General features: G+C 39.5%; 4 protein-coding genes across 6 annotated transcripts in view; 1 reads left to right on the top strand and 3 right to left on the bottom strand.

Moving 5' to 3' along the window:
• si:dkey-32e23.4 (dynamin-1-like protein) overlaps positions 1-5,635 on the bottom strand; it is a 24,847-nt gene extending 19,212 nt beyond the window's left edge. The window contains exons 1-9 of one of the 3 annotated variants that reach the window (XM_042099809.1): positions 5,478-5,635; positions 4,346-4,466; positions 3,759-3,900; positions 3,249-3,287; positions 2,923-2,969; positions 2,708-2,779; positions 2,489-2,575; positions 995-1,157; positions 321-441 (exon numbers count right to left, since the gene is read on the bottom strand). In XM_042099809.1, coding sequence (XP_041955743.1) covers positions 321-441; positions 995-1,157; positions 2,489-2,575; positions 2,708-2,779; positions 2,923-2,969; positions 3,249-3,287; positions 3,759-3,900; positions 4,346-4,447 — 773 coding nt within the window. In that variant the 5' untranslated portion in view covers positions 4,448-4,466; positions 5,478-5,635. The remainder of the gene's footprint in view (positions 1-320; positions 442-994; positions 1,158-2,488; positions 2,576-2,707; positions 2,780-2,922; positions 2,970-3,248; positions 3,288-3,758; positions 3,901-4,345; positions 4,467-5,477) is intronic. The other 2 variants (XM_042099810.1, XM_042099811.1) reach the window with 2 other exon arrangements.
• The window catches only part of LOC121714755 (oxysterol-binding protein 2-like), a 765,489-nt gene that overhangs the window by 483,916 nt on the left and 260,798 nt on the right, over positions 1-20,775 (bottom strand). The gene's annotated exons all lie outside the window — the stretch shown is intronic.
• Positions 6,347-15,653, top strand: rab7b (RAB7b, member RAS oncogene family). Its single transcript, XM_042099839.1, has 6 exons — positions 6,347-6,520; positions 7,130-7,192; positions 11,425-11,551; positions 11,862-12,080; positions 13,559-13,687; positions 14,248-15,653. The coding sequence occupies exons 2-6, from the start codon at positions 7,140-7,142 to the stop codon at positions 14,335-14,337; spliced, it is 618 nt and encodes a 205-aa protein (XP_041955773.1). The 5' UTR covers positions 6,347-6,520; positions 7,130-7,139; the 3' UTR covers positions 14,338-15,653.
• Positions 15,649-20,718, bottom strand: ubl4a (ubiquitin like 4A). Its single transcript, XM_042099843.1, has 4 exons — positions 20,561-20,718; positions 18,700-18,805; positions 18,420-18,619; positions 15,649-16,234 (listed from the first exon to the last, which is right to left on the bottom strand). Exons 1-4 carry the CDS (start codon positions 20,606-20,608, stop codon positions 16,127-16,129), a joined length of 462 nt encoding a protein of 153 aa, XP_041955777.1. The 5' UTR covers positions 20,609-20,718; the 3' UTR covers positions 15,649-16,126.

Raw genomic sequence — 20,775 nt, 5'->3', positions numbered from 1 at the left:
GTGAGATACTGATTTAATTAACCATCTGAAATACCAAGTGTCAAGTGACCAGGCAATTTTCATTCCATTCAACAGATATGAATTAAATTACATGACATAATTCCCCCCATGAAAAGACGTTAACATTCGATAAGCTTTCAATTTCCGACAGAATTGCCACAGGAATAAAGCATAGCAGGGGAACAGCATGAAAGAGATTTTTTTTTAAAAAACCTCTCTATTGTAAGAGACAAATGAACAATTAGAAATTAGCATTACAATCAGAAGTAATACATTTAGAATTAGAAAAAAGAATAATTTTGGACACCATAGGAACAAACCTGTTCACCACACCAACAATCCCCAGGCGCACTGGAATGACTCGACCCAGAAGCACCTCCAAAGCATCGGTGCCAGCATCCATCAGGTCCAGCTTACTGACCACTAGCAGAGTCCTGCGGCCTGCATACATACATTTGAATTCTTCATTTGAATCCACCAATCAAATTTCTTACAGAAAGGATTCAAATATTATCAGAGATGACACAGCTTTGACACTCACACACTAATGAAGACAACATATCACCAACACAAAACAATACACAACTTACAAATTACCGAAAACTGCTATCTTAACTATAACACTGAGTTCTGGAATCCAAAGACAGCTAGTTTCAGTAACCTGAAGTCCACCAAGACAGTATTCTGTAAAATACAATACTTGTTTTCACATATTTGACATATTTTAAACAGTGTATATCCAATGTAAGCTTCCCCAAGTACTCTGTGAGATTTCACTGTTGAGTAGATGTCAGATACAGACTTGCCTGAAATCTACAGTATAATGTTCTTTTTAAATGTCAGAGCCAAAAAAGGAAACAAACAAACATCAAAAGGCTCCCCAATCCCCACATGAACTAAAACAAGAGAGAGGCCCACAAACAGCGTGTGGAATAAGCACAGAGGCCTGTGGAGGGGGACAGAAGGAGAACTGCGGAGTGGGCACGTTCCTCACCGTCTGGGTCAACCTCGCGAGCCAGCTTGAGCCCCTCTGAAGTGGCGAGGTCGGAGTTGGCGGGCGACACGCAAAGGATGAGGGAGTTGGGGTTGGAGATGAAGCTGATGATCATCTCCTGCACCTGCGCCTCAATGTCCTCTGGCTGATCACCGACCGGCACCTGACACAGAGAGTGGGAGAAGGAACTGTTTAGAAGGGGAACTAAATAGTTCTTGGTACTTGAAAGGAGAAGGATGACTGATGACAACCTCACAAATGCACTGGGAGGGCTCAAGTGGGAGGCTGGGGTGGCAAACATGTGAAGGGTGGCTTGGATCTGTCATATTCTAAATTTCTAACTCACAACCTATTTAAAGAGAAACTATGCAGTATTGGCAATTTCTTCGCTGTTTTCTCGGTTTTGGTTCTTTTTTTCGCTGGCTCTGTCATGATGAATGTCTGAGAAACTCCATCACTACCTTGTTCTAGCCGGTGACTGGCGGTACACGGTATGTGTATTTAAAACCAGTAAAGCAATTTGTTACAATGGTTATACTTCCTGACGCTGAGGCCGTCGGCCCGCCGGCCCACAGTTGCAAGGGTGGTTTTTCCGCTCACAGGCGCTAGGGGGAAGCGAGACGTCCACCATTCAACCCGAAAAGTCATATAACCATTCCAATGACTCCGAAGCTGTTAAGTTAAGGTAAATTAAGCTAAAAAACCTGCATAGTTCGCCTTTAACATTTTCAAATGAATACTTTCATTTCTCAGCCTGATTGATTCAAAGTGACAAAGCTTTTGCACACCTTTTTTTGTTGTGTTCAGTGTTCTACTAAATAATGTCATGCGGAATGGACAGTGTGCGGTATCTCTTTTAAACTGTGTTTCCCAAAAGCATAGTTGCTGATCTGTTAGCAACTATGCTTTTAGGAAACGCACCCCCGCCTGATTGATTAAAACACTAAAGTTTGGTGTGGATGCGAAATTGCTTTCCTTTTTTTGGGCATCAGGTTTTTTAGACCATGTCTGCCTAGTTGCTGAGAAGAAAGCCTTCTGATTAACCTCTTAGGCTGAAAAAAGGAAGCAGAGAAGGAAAAAAGCCAGTGCTACAATGAAAAACAAAACTACACAACGTCTTGGCAGAGAAGACATTTACTCACTTTGTGTCTTTGGCTCCAACAATGCACACTCTGTTGGGTGTGTGGGGGGGGAATTAGAATGAAAACAAATCCGAGAACATTTGGGTCTGGCTGCCCTTTAATAAGAACGTTTGGCATAGCGCAGTGAGTAAGGTGGACGCTACGTGCATCATTCTAACAACAATCCCATTCACCACAAAAATTACTCACTGTCAAACAGAAGGAAAGGCAATGTCTCAAATAACTTAATTATGCCGCCTTTTAGACATCTATCGGCAATGGCTCATTCAAAATCGGGAGGCTATCTGCAAGGTCAAAGTATGTTTTATTTATGTCAGAATGATGAATTGGGATGTTTTGTTGAAGAGCCTACCTTGGTGATTCCTGGCAGGTCTACAAGAGTGAGGTTGAGGACATTTGGGGAATAGATCTTCAGGTAGATGGGCTCTGGACTGATGCCCTATGTCAAGTGAAAGTCAGGTGGAGAACAAGAGAAAAACAATGGCATGGGAGATGAAAATACAAAGCTCACTCTTAGGAGTAAAAAAAATACTTCTTTTATATCACTGGGTTAAAGATGGTCTTAACTGACCTTGTTTTCTCCAGTGCCACGGTCAGTTTCCAACTCTATCTCCTTGCAAATTTCTGAGAAATCTGTGAATATCTATTATTAAAATAATTAATTTTACTATGTTTCAATGTGTAATTTACCAGAATATTGTACATTTTGGGAAATTAAACAAAGATTATTGCGGATTAGCATTTAACCTGGTTACAGCTAACACAAAGAACAAGGCAAAAGGGTACCTGGTTTTTACAGTGAAGGAAGGTTCCCCACTCCTCTGCCTTGATACCTAAGACAAGAGAGAAGACTGTGAGGCCGCGGCGAAAAATGCTGAGTATGAGATTCACACACTGTAGACGAGACATCATGACAAAACAATCAACTCGGGATGGGAGGGTCAGTGAATAAAGTCAGACGGTGATGGAACAAACAAACAAACAAGACAGCACAGGACTGCTTAAAATGGAAGGAAAAAGGAGAAAAAAAAAGAACGGAGAACAGACAGCACTGACAGACGGCAAAACAAAGGTGAGTTCATGCAGAAAGTCTAGCATTCACACACAGAGACCTGGATAGGCGTTTTGGGAGTTTTGTTTTGGCCCGTTTCCTATGGAGTAAGGAGGAAGAAAGGGAAGGAGAATAGGTAATATTTAAAAGGTATTATAAAGTGGAAAGAGCTCTATTTATAATAAAGGTATTATTAAGACTACTAGATCGTGGCAGACCTGAATCGAATCAGCATAACAATGTACAGTACACCTACTTCTAAAGGACAGGCACGACATTAGTGGTATTTACACTATTACACAAACAGTACTGTGATAGAGCACTTTTATATTTCCCATTAAATAAAAGCTAATCTTTTACAGCAGACATTAACTCAGTTTAATGCCCAAGACACATTTAAAACAGGTCAACATGTCTTTTAGAACACATGCAAAAAGAGTTTAGAAAGAAGATGAGAACAGTAGATCAGCAAATATCTCAGTTGATGCAAATAGTCTGTCCATCAGTCAAAGCACCCCACGCATTTTCTCTGTTAAAAGTACTGACACATGTAGTCTGGGACGTTCATTACCGTTATCCTGCTTCCCCCTCTCCTCAAGGGGGGGCACATGCACCAGCTGTAACACCAGGGGGCGCCGTGTGACAATGCCTGACCCCCGGGGCAAAAAGTCACGCCCTACCAGGCTCTCCAGCACAGAGCTCTTTCCACTGCTCTGTGGGGCACAGAAGAAGAGCAAGACTAAGACCTTCTGCCGTGAGACACACCAGTCTCGCTACAACAAGAACCTAATCAGCACGAACACTGAATGGTTCTACTACGCTTATTTTTTTATCTGTTGTCTGACACTAGGCTCACTTTAAGATCACCTTTTAAAAAATAAAACCCTTTAATCAAAAGCTTGACTCACTGATATGCATATTCATGCCAGCATAGTGCATATGTATACATGTCACACTTGTATTAGATATATTACTTGTCAGCATGTGTCAAAGAGTTCTGAGCTAACTTAAAATTCTTATGCAACTAGAGTTATTTCAGTGTTGCCTTGAGGCAGCCAGGCCAAGCATGTCATGAAGACATGAGTCAGCTACGTGGTCAGCTATGAATTTAGCCCAGGCTTTAGTTATAAATCAACAGCAGCCCCGGCTTCCACTGACCTGGGATCCAACCACCACAATCTGGGGCAGTTGAATGCTCTCAGCGCCGACGGTGAGGAAAACCTCCTGTAGCCGGTTTATGACAGGAATCAGAGTCTCCATATCGTCGGCTGGGAACTACCTGTGCATATGGGGAGAGTGAGTGAGTGAATGACAGAGAGAAAGATAGAGACCATTACTGAATGTGAGATTAAAATATGCACAACAAGGTAGTTCCAATTGTCCTAATTCTTTAATCTAACAACAAACACAAATACCATTCAGACAAAGCTCTCACACCACAAAGAGGCTTATGTCCCTCAGACAGATCACAGATAACAAACAGGGGATAGAGTAAGTCAATTACATGTGTTTGTTTTGTTGTGATTCTTAACACACTGAGCTTCACTTATGATTGCATTACGTAAGTAGAGCCAACAGGGAATCAGTGGCCCAATGAGTGGCTCGGGCCAAATTAATGCCGAATCCTGGGAGGGATAGTTTTATTTTTAGGATGGCAGATGACTTGTTCATCCTTCGTTTTCTTTTTCCCAATCGCAATAACAGTAGACTATTCATATTCTAGGACAGTGCTTCTAGCCTACAGTGAAACGTATGGGAGGCAACCTCCTGCTCATCCTATGACACCGATAAGACAGAGATACAGAATACTGCACAGAGATATGACACAATACTGGACAAGAATCGTAGGCTACATGCATGCATTACACACAGGGGGAACTGAAATAAAATCCTCGTGTTGCAGAACACACAAGACAGTGCCATAACAGCATAAGAGGGTACGCAAGAAGGCTGCTGGTTACTGAATCCCGCCTATAAGACAACGCCATAGCAGGCTAAGATAAGCAAGCCTCACTGAATATTATATGCTTAAAAGGTCAGCGAACAGTCTCAAAGAGACACATCGAGATCACACACACTGGGATTGCACAATTTCGCTGATACGTGAATAATAACGATATTGTGAGGTAAACGGGTGTTGCTTGAGTCTCTCGTTGTAAGGATGCTCGTCGCTAATATGTCTCTTAGCTATAAGCTAGCTAGCAAGGGCAACTAAGGTGGAGGGAGCTGGGAAGAAAATATGAATTGGCTGGTGAGCTAGCTAGCTAGCAAAAGAGAAGGGTTTCCTTACCAGAGGGCAAAGAGTCGATTTAAATGGAACCTAAGATGATATAGTCACTGCATACTTATAAGTTAAGACATATATTTAAAAAAAACATGTTATATCTTGAGTATTCTTGCAGAACGTCTCATCCCGACCTCAGTTGTTTCACATCCGCACACACACAGCTGTCACAGCAAATTAGGTGTACCCCACTTCGAGATCATGCATGCTGATTGGCCAAGGCACTCATGAGAGCTGCATATTGCTTATATCTGATTGGTCTAATTTCCTTTCAGTCAATGAGTCCCATACATTGACTGTATAAAATACTGTTTACTAATATTTCCTTAACATTCTACGCACTTGAGCGAAGTAATGTGTTTTACGTGCTTGATATAATAGTGTGCCTTGCATTTCCACTCAACCCTGATTTGAAATTAACACATTTTCATCCAAACATTTATTTTTAAGCGTAATGCTTCGGTTTTATTTTTTACTTTTTATCTGTTGTCTGACATTAGATACATACTGGTTCAGGTACTAGTCCTAGGATTCAGCTGGGTGTGGTGCCTAAAGAGTAGTCTCTTGTGGTTGAAAGGATGCAGCGCATGTAAGCAAGGATGAACAGGTGAAACCGTCAAAATAATCTGGAATAAAGCCAAGGCCCTTTATTAATTTTGGCATTTTGACTACGGTACCAAATGAGACATAACTATGAATTAAAATGTTCTTCAAAAAACACATGTTTTTGGAATTTTAGCCCAACTTTCAATAGATTTCACTGTGCACTGGTTGAACAGTCATGTGGAACATTTGTTTCCGTTGTATGGCAGCCTATCCAGATGATATCCGTATCAGTTGTGCGTCAACCCCTTGTGACTACGCAGCCATATTCAGTAAGGAACACGCTCACAAAAACAGTTGATGTTCGGCCCAACGGTGAGGAAAAAGGACATCTGACGCTGCAGTTTAGAAAAACAGTTTTTAATCGGACTGTCAGTTTTCCATTGAAGGCAAGGAAACATAACGATTGTAGAATCTCCGTTTTTGTAACAGCGTGGAGGCGAACGGTAAGTCAATGGCGTGATTTTATTTTCCTGATGTAACGTTAGCCTATCAATCGATGTTAGCCGATAGCATATTTGGCTTGTCATATTAGTGACAGTAATTTGGTGTCAGCAGCCTATGTGGCAATTCTATCACAATACTTTACAATCTACTTTAAACATAAACAGTGTGCACTAGCTTGATCCGTTAAGTTGGATGATGGCAACTTCCCATTTTTATTTTACCAGGACCTCTAACATGGTAACGTTAGTGTGATCTTGCGTTAGCGGTGTCTCAATCCAGGAGTTTTGCATCGCAGTAGAGAAATTACTAAATTAGATGGTTTATAGGTTATTTATCAAGGACATGGTGCATTAGACATGCTTCATTGAGTCATTGTTGCACAGTAAGCTCAAGTACTAGCCTATTGTGTTTGATCTTTGCAAAACATTTCGACTTAATCTTAAATCTAACTATCAGGCTATCATAGCCCAGGGCACAAGTAGCGAGGTCATTATGTTAATTCTTGCACTGTCAAATCTCACTTTGTCAGTAGACACGTACAATATGTCAAAAGACAGTTTATGAGAGTTGTGTGTATGTGACAGTTGATGTTATTCTCTCCACTCCAGTGAAAACACCATGGCCTCCCGAAAGAAGGTCCTCTTGAAGGTGATAATCCTGGGTGACTCAGGGTAAGTGAAGTATCATGTTGGAATGGTGATAGATATATTTGGTTGATGTCTCTGATAAATATGGTCTAATTCCAAGATGTAAGTGGGTCAATGACGTGACGCTTTTTTTTTGTGTACATATGGTTTACATACATTTAAAATTGTTAAAATTTGAAAATAATTTGACAAATTATTTTCAAATATCATTTTCATCAAACCCTAATCTCAAAGTTTTGGATTTATTTAATTTTGAAAGAGTATTAACTGAATTTGGGTAAAATTGTCAACACTGTGTAACCACAAAAACATGAACCAAATAATTACACTTGTTGAAAAAAATGTGAAATTCTCTCTTCTAAAATAATATGGCATGCTCTTGCACAATAACTTTTCTATATTTAATACAAGTAATGAAACCCCATTGTTCTGAATGTTTGAATTAAAGGGACACCAGGCAAGCCTGATGCTTTTTCTCTATGAAACTCCCCCTCGCTCGGTCTGAAGCTCTTTTCCTTTTCTTAAGTATAAGTATGTATGTAAGTATATATACTTTTTTGATCCCGTGAGGGAAATTTGGTCTCTGCATTTAACCCAATCGGTGAATTAGTGAAACACAAACAGCACACAGTGTACACACAGTGAGGTGAAGCACACACTAATCCCGGCGCAGTGAGCTGCCTGCTACAATGGCGGCGCTCGGGGAGCAGTGAGGGGTTAGGTGCCTTGCTCAAGGGCACTTCAGCCGCAGCCCACTGGTCGGGGCTCGAACCGGCAACCCTCCGGTTACAAGTCCAGAGTGCTAACCAGTGGGCCATGGCTGCCTTTTCTTTGCGTCTTCCGTCAAGGGTTTTCGCTGCTTCTTCGCCGGGTCTGCCATTATACACACGTTTGCAACAATCTCTAGCGTTTCGTTAGCCTGCCTCTGTGCTGTAAACTGATCCTGCTTCGGTCAGAGGGTAGGATACACCGAACTTGCAAGTGGGATATTCTTCCTACAGGCAGTAGGGGCGGGCGAGAGAGCCTTCATTCGCCCCGTAATGAGTCATTTAACCATATACCAACTTACGAAGATGATTAATTAACACGAAAACGTTGCCTGGTGTCCCTTTAATACCACCATTTAAGGAGCAATTTTGTGTATATTATGTCAGAGAATCATGTGACAGAAAATTATGTCATAGAGAAGGACCCTTCAAGACCCCAACTGCTATGAGTCAAGGTTAGCAACTCTCTTAAAGTAACATAATAGTGTTTTTAGGCCATGGCCAGGCAAGCTTAGGTTACATGTCAAATGGTATGACCTTTTAAAAATGTTTATAAATCATAATAATCATATAATATATTCAATTTAATGTATAAACTGTGTTTGAATATTCACATAAAGGTGAAGTGGGTACATAGTTGTCCATAATAATGCCTGCAAATTTTGCTTTTAAATAGAAATGTCAAATGGTGTAACCGGTTACACCATTTGACTCTTTTCTGTTTGAGACCAGTTTGATCAGATTCAGGGCCAAGAGTATGTAATTTTAGGTGCCAATTATATTATTTTTATAATTTAAATAGTGACTAACTGTTTAGCATGAACAATAGCTTTAAAAGGGTTTAATTAGATTGCAATTTAAGTGATTTTTGAAATGTCAAAGCTTTTCATTTTCAATTTAAAACTTCCATACTATTTTTTAAATATTTTATTATGATGTATGTAAACAGTATGTTCAAATTATACATAAATTATATAAATACATTTATTATATATAAAATGTACCTCTTGTCCCCCTTACAAGCAGATCCTGCTGTTGGTTGGTTGTTATCATACCCACTCACACTCACTCTTATTCTCTCTCACACACACTTTGGGCCCTAATTTAGCAATATAAAATTCATGGTCACTAGCAAATAGCGTAAATACATTTAGGGGTTTGTCCAGTCCACATTCGGGGTAGTTTTGTTATCAAACGTCAGGTGCCTGGCGTGAAAAGGTGGCTCTTACGTTTCTTAATCAGTCATGGGTGTGTTTTGGGCTTAACATCCTTTAAACCAATGAGGAGGACATCTGTCATTCCCTTCAACAGCAAGCAGGGCAACTTCAAACAGTGCATCAGTATTTTGATAGTCAGCGGTGTATTTGAAGGAATCTGCTTGTACGCAAGACCGTATGGAACAGGTATTCCACTAAGCTATTCTTTAGTAAAACTGAGTAGAGTATAGGCTACACACTGCACTTGTCTATCAATTGAACATATAGGCAAAGTGAAACTAACTTCACTGTGGTGTCATAGTCAACGACAAAACAGTTAATTACCTTCAATATTGACTGACAATGGGTTACCAGCAAAAACATAGCCTGAAAAAAGCAAAACTTCCCCCTATAATGTTCGAATGACTGAATAAATAACCTAAGGACATTTATTCTGCAGAGGAATTGCTGCTTACATCTCGTGACAGTGCGTCTTCAACTGTGTTTCATACAGTATGCGCCTTTCGCTATAGTCCAGGCTTTTCTTGGTCAGTGGCGTGATGCTTTTTAGACGGTATAAGATAGCGATTTTTAGATCATGTGCCAGACCACACCTTATGTCGGTAATTGCCACACCCCTGGGCGCATTATTTAATAAAAGTGAAGTGTAAGATATGAAAAAACTTTGCATCAGAATAATAATACGCTTTGCACCAGGTTTTGCATCGCGAAAATAGGGCCCTTTATCTCACTCTCTTTGAAAATAATGAGTATAGACTGAAATTGTATGAGAACTGAATTGAAATCAAATAGAACACAAGTTTCTTCATTGATGTTATGAAATGATATTTGATATGGAATATGATGAATGACATGAATACATATCAAAATATCCAATTCAGCTTACCTTGATGCCTATTTTCTGTGTCAATTTCTTGTCCTATTGCTATAAACGTTTTATGGTCAATTGGTGTAACCGATTTATGTCAATTGGTGTAACCAGTATTTTGTCTAAAATACTAAATGTACAAAAAAATGAATATGGATAATGATTTAATACCTTACTTTACTGTTATAATGGTTGTTTAAACCATTTTTACTCAAATGGTCAAAGAATAGACAGAAAACAAGATGTTTACAGCATATGTTCTTGCTCAGTACAATGAAAAACGCATATAATTTAAATTTAGAAATAAATATAATAAAACATATTCTCATAGGATATTACTAGGGGTGTGACTTTCAAAACCGACGTCTCGAATCAGTGTCGAGGCTTCGAAGCATAAGTGTTTCGAAACACTGCTTCGAAACGTGGTTCAAAACAGCCATGTCATGTGACCACTGCTTCGAAACATCGTTCAAAATCCCCATGTCATGTGACCAAAGTTAAGTAAACCTTCGGTGCATTTCACCAGTGTCGGCAGGCGTGCCCGCGCGTTCAATTAACAGTGTAGCTTAACCATGATGGTGTAGTGGTTAGTGAGGGTGTTTTTTGCACAGTAGCCCAGGCTGCTCAAATGTGGTTCGATCCCCGTTTGATTTGTAAGGTATTGTTTCAGATCGTATCTGTTTATGTTTTCTTACTTCACCATTAACCACACAGTTTCAACTAAACTCTCAGAATGGTCAAAAATCGAGAGTTTTTATAAGAAGAAAGTGATTTAGAGAACACATAGTGGCAGCAAGAAGTTTATTGTGACTTCATGTGGTCTCCCATCCAGTAATTGACCAAGGGCATGCTGCTTAGCTTTTGACAAAGACTGAACACAGGTAACACAGCGAGCCACGAACTTTAAAGACTGCATCTCTAATACGAAGCATTTGACAGATTTGTTTTACCCTAAACAGCTCTGAGGTGTCGGAATTGTTTCAAAGCTTCGGAACAATTCGGCACAATTGCTTCGAACGTTTCAGTGTTTCATAAAGCCTCGCTTTGCCCATCCCTAGATATTACACCATTTGACAATTTAACAGGCTGTTAGTTATATCTTTTGTTAAAAAATAGCATACACGTCATATTAAATAATATGAATACAACAGAAATACAAAGTATACACTTTAGCAAACCTCAGGCATGTTTTGTTTTAAAGATTTAAACATATTTTTAATTTTCTCATCTTACCAACCCTTATCTGTCACTGACCCAAGTATTAAAGTGTGATTTGCTTTACATGTGAACATCCAAGCAGGCCCCTAATGTAATTGTGTATAACTCACCACTTTTAATACATGCACTTCTTACAGTGATGTTGCATCTAGATGTTTCAGCTCCACTGTGTTCTCTTATCCATAGAGTTGGGAAAACTTCTCTGATGAACCAGTATGTAAACAAGAAGTTCAGTAATCAGTACAAAGCCACAATCGGAGCAGATTTCCTTACCAAAGAAGTGATGGTGGATGACAGACTTGTGACTATGCAGGTATGAACGTGTTGTTTTGAAATTGAATCAGAACATTGGTTATGCACACTTACCAATTATGCTGTAATTTGAAATAGGTGAATCAGGACCACACCTAATTACCGTACTACGCCTAACTATGCGGTACAAAATTATTATTACAAATCACCACCGGTACTCGGTAGTATTGATCATACAATCACACATTCATTATTGGGCCTGTGATGACTAACTATAAACCCATATATTATGTTTATATGATGGAGTGTGCATGTTTTTGAGATACTCGAGTTGTCTGAGATATTCATCTTCCCTCTGCCCGGTGACTCAGATCTGGGATACAGCAGGCCAGGAGCGCTTCCAGTCCCTGGGCGTGGCGTTCTACCGCGGGGCTGACTGCTGTGTGCTGGTGTATGATGTTACTGCTCCGAACACGTTTAAGACTTTGGACAGCTGGCGAGATGAGTTCCTGATCCAAGCCAGCCCTCGTGACCCGGAAAACTTCCCATTCGTGGTGTTGGGCAACAAAATCGACCTGGAAAATAGGCAGGTCTGTGGGCATACACCTTTTCTCACTTGTACAGAGGATTTATGTATTATTTAACCTCTAAATAGTACAAAGTTATCAAAGGGCACACTCCTCAAACACTGGTAAACTCTAGGTGCTGGGTACATAGAGTGCAGCGGAAAAGGCAATAAAAAATGATAGAGGTGTCTCATGGTAATAAAAAGTTAAAGGTCTTCGGGAGCAATATCTGGTTTGGGGACTCTATCCTTTTTACAAAAACAAAAGTGAAAACACTTACAAAGTAATGAAGTCAACATATTTTGTTATACTGCATCATATTATATTATGGTTATGGAATTTAGGAGACACTTTTTTCTAAAGCAATAAAACAATACAATAGCTAAAAATGAACCGTAAACAGTTTTAAAAAGTTAAGGTAAGACTGCATTAAGGAAAATAGCAATAATAACAATAATGTCAATGCAATATCAACAACCAATAATGGAAATAAACAAATACCATAAATATACAGACCATAACTCATAAGAACCACTTAACTAATTAGGTGTAAGCTAAACAGTCTTTAGACCCCTCTTGAAAGACCCAAAACTGTCGTAGTATTGCAGAGCACTGGGCAACTCATTCCACCAATGAGGAAAAAAGTCTTGAATTTGACCTAGCATTTATGGCTGGTCGACACATCATTATTACACCATCAACACTCATCAAGAGACCGCAGTGGGCGTTTGGGGATGTAAAGCTGGATCATAGAATTGATATAGCACAGAGCAGATCCATTAGGTGTCCTACAGGCCAAGGTGAGAGATTTAATTTAATTTAATTCTGGCCTCTAATAGGAAGCCAGTGAAGAGTAACTAAGAGGAGTTACATGTGTCCTATTTGGCTGATTAAAGACCAGATGTGCTGCAGCATTCTGAATCAATTGGAACAATCTCACTACACAAGCAGCCAGGCCAGCTAACAGTGAATTACAATAGTCCAGTTTGGAGATAACCATAGCCTGCCCTGTACAAGAAGAGAAGAGTCTTGTGTCAGATAAGGTCTGATTTTCCTAATGTTGTAATGGACAAACTGACATGATTTTGCAACTGAGGCTACATGCTCAGAGAATTTAAGTCGGTCATCAATTATGACGCTCAAGTTACGTGTTGATCTACTCGGGGTCAGTGAAGATGAGTCAAGCTGGATGTTTGGGAATACCTGTTTTAGCTGGAAACACCAAAAGCTTTGTTTTGGAGAGATTAAGCTGAAGGCGCTGATCTTTCATCCAGACTGAAATGTCCTTAAGGCATACAGAAATCTGATTAGAAAACGATGAGCCAAATCCATGGGAGCGAATGATCTCGCCCAAGGAAGTGGTGTAAATAGAGAAAAGTAGGGGTCCTAGTCTAGGACTAAGCTACTCTCAATGCTCTCATACTCATGACTTGTAATTTTATGATGCCTATGTATTATTATTGAATCAATAGAAATCTTAAAGATTTCATTGTTTTGAACAGGTGACAACAAAACGCGCCCAGGCATGGTGTCAAAGCAAAAATAACATCCCATATTTTGAGACCAGTGCCAAAGAAGCCATCAATGTGGACCAGGCCTTCCAGACCATTGCACGAGACGCTCTCAAGCAGGTACAGACACTTATATTATTATTGTTTCATAATATGGTCAAATATGCATGACTGCATATTGCTACTATGTACAAATGATTTGCTTGTCAACTATACAGCAAGGTCAGAGTTTGTGTAGTCCCTGAAAACACAATTGGGACAGTAACACAACAGAAAGAACAGAAGGGGAGTCAAGATGACTGCTGTAGGTTGACTTGTATAATGCCAACTTTGATGCATAAGGCTTCAGGTCACTCCTTTTCAAATTAACTAGGGTAGTAACTGTTGCATACTAGTTCAATTTGTAGAGTGAATGAATGGTGTTACATACATACATCTTAAGCCTCATTCAGACTGCAAGAGACTACTGATGAGACAATCAATGTGTCAGCAATTGTGTATGCAGCATTAATGTTCTGCTTCCTGTTTTGGATAAAGGGTTGTCTGTCAGATTAGGCTGGTATCTTTCTTTGTCAATAAATCATGTTGAATATCAAGAAATGAGACTTAAGAAGTTAGATTAAAAGTTAGATAAACATGATAATTTAATTCATATTTAAATGTGACTATGAATGTTTTAGGAGTCGGAGGTGGAGACCTATGATTTCCCAGACCAGATCAAGCTAAGGGACGACAGGCCCACTTCGTCCAGCGATGGCTGCAGCTGCTGAGGGAGAAGATGGGATAGGAGACAGGAGATGGGAGGGGTGGAGAGGCTGGGGAGGGGAGGGGGGGATACCACTGGATCTTGAACCTGAAGAGACAGTTACAGCGGACAACGTTCCCTTCCAACACAAACCCTCTCGCCTGCCCAGGCTACAGCTGACTGGGTGAAAATGAAACGACCAAGTAGCCATCCACCCCACTCATCCCACCAACAGCAACCTTCTCTGGATTCCTGCTTTAAGCAGGGAGAAGGAGGATGGTGAAAACCCCAGCAGAGCAAGACACCCAACATGGTTAGGCATTGACTTTCAGAGCGTCATGTATTAAGATCATTTCTGCAAATCCAGCCGAATTTAACCATAGATGTAGTAACTTCAAATGTAACTTCATTTTATTCTATTGCACATCATCATACTGAAATATTGTTAGACGTCATGCAACTAAACTATTACTTCCCCATCTTTTTTGCCCCCCAGTACTTTTGATTATTCCATGCACTAAATACATCTGTTTCTTTTCCTGATCTGTTCAGAATGTCAGTTGTCCATAGGCCTAGACACGGACATAGCCAACCAAGGTTTGAAAGACCCATGAATAACAATAAATGGTAGGATCCAGTGTAGTTTTTAAACCGTTTATGTGAAATGTGATCGTTTAGGGAGGAAGTGTGACAAACAGGAGGGTGGAAGTGAAACAGACCCTGGGGGTTTTGGGAAGAGCTATGACGTGAGGACATATCCGTGCTGCCCAGTGACAGGTCAAAGGTTAAACCTCGTTGCTGTTGCTGACAATTTCCTGTTGACCTCTTGCAAATTAAAAAGGCACAATCCATTGGAGGGTTTTATCGGAAAACATTTTGGTTGGACTAAAGCAGGGTATTATATGGAGAAAAAAAAGTGACATCAAGAAGACGCATATGCACGCACACACACACACACACGCTGTGTCAAAGCTGCTTCGACAGTGATTGGTTTAGTAATACGAATGTGCCCCTATACAGTGTCTTCTATATGAATACTATCAGAGTTGCTGGATACTCATCTGCAGATCATGAGCTTAGGATTATACAATACAGCTGAGTGAGGAAATTGCCTCAAGCAACATGTGCTGATCTCTCTGTCTTTTTTCTGTTTCTGTTAGACTTTTCACGTGTGAAATGCCATTCCATTCATTATGTTTTTGTATGCCAAAATGAATCATATCATGAAGTTTGCTGAAGTAGAATATGCCCTTTCTATTCTGGCCTGAAGCCTTCTTGTAAATCCAGTTATAGTGACAAACTAAAAAATAAAATATGATTTAAAAACCAACAAAGGTAAAATACCGACAACGCATTCTCTCCTTTTTAATTCCTTATTCATATAACACAGTATTTACAAATAACTGCAGTCATACTCAAAACCCAAGACGCTCCACTTGTCCATAACTAATCGTCATTGTTAATCTCAACAGTATGTGTATGGTTTTACAGAAAAAACGGAATCAAATAAATTATGCTGATAACATCCTGGAACAATGCTTTGGCAAAACGCTCCAAAATCACTAATCTATTATGATTGTTGTAAAAAAAAAAAATCAGTATTGACATTGTAACACATGAATAAATACGGAGGTTATGAGCCTAGCCTTACTTCAAATCGCAAGGCCATGAAGATACCTTTGCGGCATGCGCTCTTATACAAGTCCACAGCGTGGGATGTCTTGCTCCCAAAAGTCCAACTTAAAATTCCCCCCTTGCCCTGTGTTTTGTGGTTAGTCCTGGAGGAGTTGCTTGTATCCCCACCCACCCTCTACTTAGTCCATGAAGGAGGGGTCCAGACCATCAGCCTCTGGATGTAACATGCGAATGGCCAAGCGCTCAATGTCATCCAGACTGAGCTGTCTTATCGAGCGTTCATAGTCCTGAGGGAACAGACAAAGAAAGACAATTCAGCTACAGACATGGTAGGGTCCAATCTAGTTTACATTCTGGCTTTAAACAACAACAACAACAAAATGTTTGTCTATGGTGGGCAAACTGCTTTTATCAGTTTTGTTGCACATAACAATAATATAAATATTGTTCAAGACATAAAAAGTGTGCAATTAGGCTATGTTATGGCAGTAGTATTGTGTAGGGGTGTAAAGGTACACGTGTTTGTGCTGAATCGTTTAGGTACAGGACATTAGGTTCAATACAGATGCATACTGACCGTACCAAATGTAGTCTTTAACAGTAATCAACAGTAGGCTTTTTTGCTTGCGGACCACGTTTCAAATTCGAGTTCCCACTCAAACATATTAAGTAGCGGACCATATGTCTGTTTAGTCAGTTAACATCAAAAAACATTTGACATTTTAAAAATACTATTTTTTAGGTTAGCAGTACCTACTGGCTTACTGTACTGAAAGTTAAAGGTCGTATCAGCGATTGCAGGCCCAAAAAAAGCCCAAACATAAATGATCGCATTCATCTAATCTTTCTTAATGATCCGCTAGCTGGCTGCCCCATAAGCAGGCCGTCAAAAAAACACGTCTCTGTAGGCAGCCTATGCTCAGATCTGCACACAAAAACAATTGCTACCAACAAGTGTTGCCACTCAAAGGCAAAATAAAGTGTTCCAACCAATAACAGAAGAAATGTGCGTTCAGGAGGAAGGGGGAGGCAGTTGCGAGCTAGCTCTCTGTTTTGTTTGAACGTCAACAGAAGTGACGTTACCCCGCCATCGCTGATACAACCTTTAACCGACCCGTTATTTTTGTGTACCGTTACACCCCTAGTATTTTGTGGCTCTTAATAATGATTGCCAGAGAATTTAGGACACTGTAAAATCACTGGCAGCATCATCAATGCGGTATTGGTCAGTGAAACTGTTATCGAGAGCCGTTTTAGTGACTAACTTTTGGCACGTCCACCTTTTCATCTACTGACACTTGAGAATGTTACTAACATTACAAAACAATGCTCTGAATTGCAGAGGCGGACAGAGTACACAGCTTCATTACTTGAGTAAAAGTACAGATACCCTTTGCTAAATTTTACTCAAGTACAAGTAGAAGTACAACAGTCAGATGTCTACTTAAGTAAAAGTACTGTAGTACTTGTTTTTAAAAGTACTTGAGTATCAAGAGTACAAGAGTAGCCTACATTTTCTAAATATTGCATTACTACTGCCACAGTGCTTACATTTATGTACAGAAACGTACATGGAGTTATGAAAAATGTTAATACCTTGGAGAATGTAAAATTAATTGGAAGTAAAATCAAGTCATTTTCATCTTTTTACCATGTTGCCAGGGATGGGCAGTATTTCTAATACATGTATTTAAAATACGTATTTCAAATACAAAATACTATTTTGTAATTGAAACACTTGAAGCGAAAACTATCATTAACTTGTTCAGAAAATTTAAATAGTCTGGTGAGATGGGGCCACAGGTTGGCACATTCCCGGGATGGACCTGCTGCGTCTTCATCCATTGTTTTGTCCATGGCTTCGTCTCTTATCTAAATCTGACCATGGAGTTGACTTTGGCGGAAAGCTGAAGGTGATTGCTGATAGGCTGTCCCAATCAGTGGCGCCTGCACAATCCAATCACGTTTGAGAGGGAAACAACAAATTTAGGGTTTCCGAGATTTTTCTTTTCCTTTTTTTTTTAGAAGTAGTAACGGGTACTCACGGTTATGGATAGAAATGTAGTGGAGTAAAGAGTACAATATTTGCCTCTCAAATGTACTTGAGTAAAGTCATGAGTACTCCCCAAAAATGATACTTGAGTAAAGTACAGATCCCTCAAAATTGTACTCAAGTAAATGTACTCCGTTACTGTCCGGCTCTGCTGAATTGTAATTTGCAATTGTTCATTCATACAAAAATAATAAATATGTTGTACACAATATGTTTACAAAGTGATAAACTGCAAAGCGAGATTAATGGCTTACCCAGGTAACTGAGTTTCTGCTGATCTTAAAACAATATATCACTTCAGAAGCAATGCATGCAGTAAAGCGTTCTTTTGAAGATGAGCGTTAAAGTTCCCAGGGTAAGACAGTAACCTCACTTTTGTAGTATACTCCTCTATATTTTATGGTGGCAAATAGTACTACCTTAATCAATTGTTCCTGCACTTTTGCAGCATCTGCAGGGCTGAAGTGTTTAGCCAGCACAGCAGCTACAGACTGCCAGACTCCATGGCTGCCCATGGCTGGGGCAGGTTCACCCACAGGAGTCCTTTCCCCAGCAGGACGGATAACCAGGTTTAGTTTAGCCTCTGGCCCAATAGAGTAGTCACTTAATCGGTGCTCATCTGGGAAAACAAAAATCGGGGTGTAATGCAAACGCCAATACTTTCATGAACATTATATGTTTAGATCAAGGATAGCTTACCTGCCAGGGCTTTCCCTTTATAGAGCAATCGCTGTTGATTTGGAGGTATGTTAAGGCGCTCTGAGACCAGTTCCTTCACTGTAGACACTTTTTCATTTTCCGTGACCTTCAAGTGAACATAGACATTTTATAAAAATAAATATACATAATTTTCCTTTCCAAAAGTTTGTACCAACACACACTTCTGTTTGGATAACACCATAACTTACAAGGCTATATGCAGTGGCTATATAAGGCTATATGTATCTGGTAAATTATCTGGTCACCCCTCCCACTTGCCCTACTTTTCACAATACTTACTTTTTTGTTTTGACCATCACACACATTCGAATTAGCCTACAGGTTTGTCTTCTGCTTGTAATGATTACTTCTATGAGTTACACAAATCTACCAGAACAACATAGTTGTGTGTGTGGGTGTGTGAGAGAGAGAGAGAAAAGAGGTTAAGAGGGAGGGAATGCAGCAGGCTTGTGCTTGAGAGGATAAGAGGCAATTAGTTAAACAAATTGTTCTCACTTCAGCCTTGTTATGTTCACAAAAACAAAAAGATAATATAAATACACACACACACACACACACACACATATATATATACTGTTATATAAGTTCTGGCAATATGTGTAAAACTGTAGGACTTCTACATGGCTTCAGGTTGTTAGGGATGTTTACTCGGTGATTCTGTTGTTTTGCACAAACATTTTATTGCAAATTAAGTGCATGAGATGAATAACCTTGTGCCAAGGAAATGGTGAGTTGGTTCATTAAAATAGCATCTGTGAGGACATGCGCTATATGAGAGAAAATGGAAGCTATGACTTATTTATCAATACAAGCAACACACACTACTGTATTGGAAATTAAAAAAAAAAAAAAAAAAATCAGCTGAAAATACACATGGCTAAACTAATACACTTGTATAATGACAAATACAAAAATACAATTTAACACTGTCTTGTTGTATCATAATAGTTGTAGGTCAAGTTATGGATCATCATATAGGCTACAATGTTATTCATATTCATTATTTGACTGCTTGTAGATTAACAGGGTGAATGTGAAAACAAATCAAGGCTAAAATGAGAACAATTACATTGTTTTAGTAGAGATCTGTCACTCAGAGTGAATTATTACAAGCAGAGGATAAAAAGCAAACCTAATGGTAATCTTTGTGACGGTCAAAACGAAAAGTGTTGTTAATTGGAAGGATCATTATTAGATGGGCATATCTTTTTCTACTCGCATTAGTATTGACGTTGCATTAACAAAATGGCAAAGTAAGTTTATAAAGCTGCATGAGGAATAACCTAAATTAACCAAATTTCACCGCACTTGGTAACATGGCTTTGCACATCCAGCTAACCAGCCTGCCTGATTTGTAACGTTAACGTTACTTCAAAATAATCTGATGGAAAACTTTTTGCACCACACAACGTTCATCTTTTCAGCTTTGCAATTCTACGCTTTTAACTAACGTTATGACCTGATACAAGCAAAAGGGTGAGTTGTTGCTAGTTAGCATTTCATCAATGTCTAACTGTGACAAGTTCGGACCAAGGCAAAGTTAGCCATCCTGACGTTGCATTTGTCGAGCAACTTACAGCCTAGTAATAATAACTATTTTCGTTTACAGTGCCTAATAAGCAACTGATATGTTTTCATAGAAGAGTTAAAATGTGAACATGCGTAAACACTCCTAATCAGTCAACACATTACACTATACTACTATGCTTCAGATAACATGAGGCTAGCGAACACGACAGCTAAGTCTAGCTAACATTTGGTAGGCTAACGTTAGTTTGTTTGCTACTTCTACTAAACTGAGTTTTTTACAGCTAAGTCTAGTATTCTATGTAAAACGTACCTGGACACTGCATTCCTTTCCTTGGAGTGGCTTTACTGTGAGAATCATTTTGTGTGTGTAATACTGTAAACGTCTAAATTCATTCACGAACAGGCACCTCACCGGGCCATTACAGTCTATCTCACTTTTTGTCGCGACGTTTGAAGAAGATATCGCACCGAAGAGGCCCTCATTGCGCAGCCGCAGAAACTTAGTTCTAGTATTAATTTTATTCT

The sequence above is a fragment of the Alosa sapidissima genome, chromosome 8, assembly GCF_018492685.1.
Source record: "Alosa sapidissima isolate fAloSap1 chromosome 8, fAloSap1.pri, whole genome shotgun sequence".
NCBI classification, from domain to species: Eukaryota; Metazoa; Chordata; class Actinopteri; order Clupeiformes; family Clupeidae; genus Alosa; species Alosa sapidissima.
The sequence above is the reverse complement of the archived record's forward strand: the minus strand, read 5'-3'. Positions and strand labels throughout refer to the sequence as shown.

Excerpts from the sequence above, each read along its gene's own strand:
- rab7b (XM_042099839.1), top strand. The coding sequence starts at position 7,140 with ATGGCCTCCCGAAAGAAGGTCCTCTTGAAGGTGATAATCCTGGGTGAC. Across the intron at positions 7,193-11,424 it reads ATAATCCTGGGTGACTCAGG|AGTTGGGAAAACTTCTCTGA; the intron begins GTAAGTGAAGTA and ends TCTTATCCATAG. Across the intron at positions 12,081-13,558 it reads TCGACCTGGAAAATAGGCAG|GTGACAACAAAACGCGCCCA; the intron begins GTCTGTGGGCAT and ends TGTTTTGAACAG.
- ubl4a (XM_042099843.1), bottom strand. The coding sequence starts at position 20,608 with ATGATTCTCACAGTAAAGCCACTCCAAGGAAAGGAATGCAGTGTCCAG. Across the intron at positions 18,806-20,560 it reads GAAAGGAATGCAGTGTCCAG|GTCACGGAAAATGAAAAAGT; the intron begins GTACGTTTTACA and ends GTTCACTTGAAG. Across the intron at positions 18,620-18,699 it reads TAAAGGGAAAGCCCTGGCAG|ATGAGCACCGATTAAGTGAC; the intron begins GTAAGCTATCCT and ends TTGTTTTCCCAG.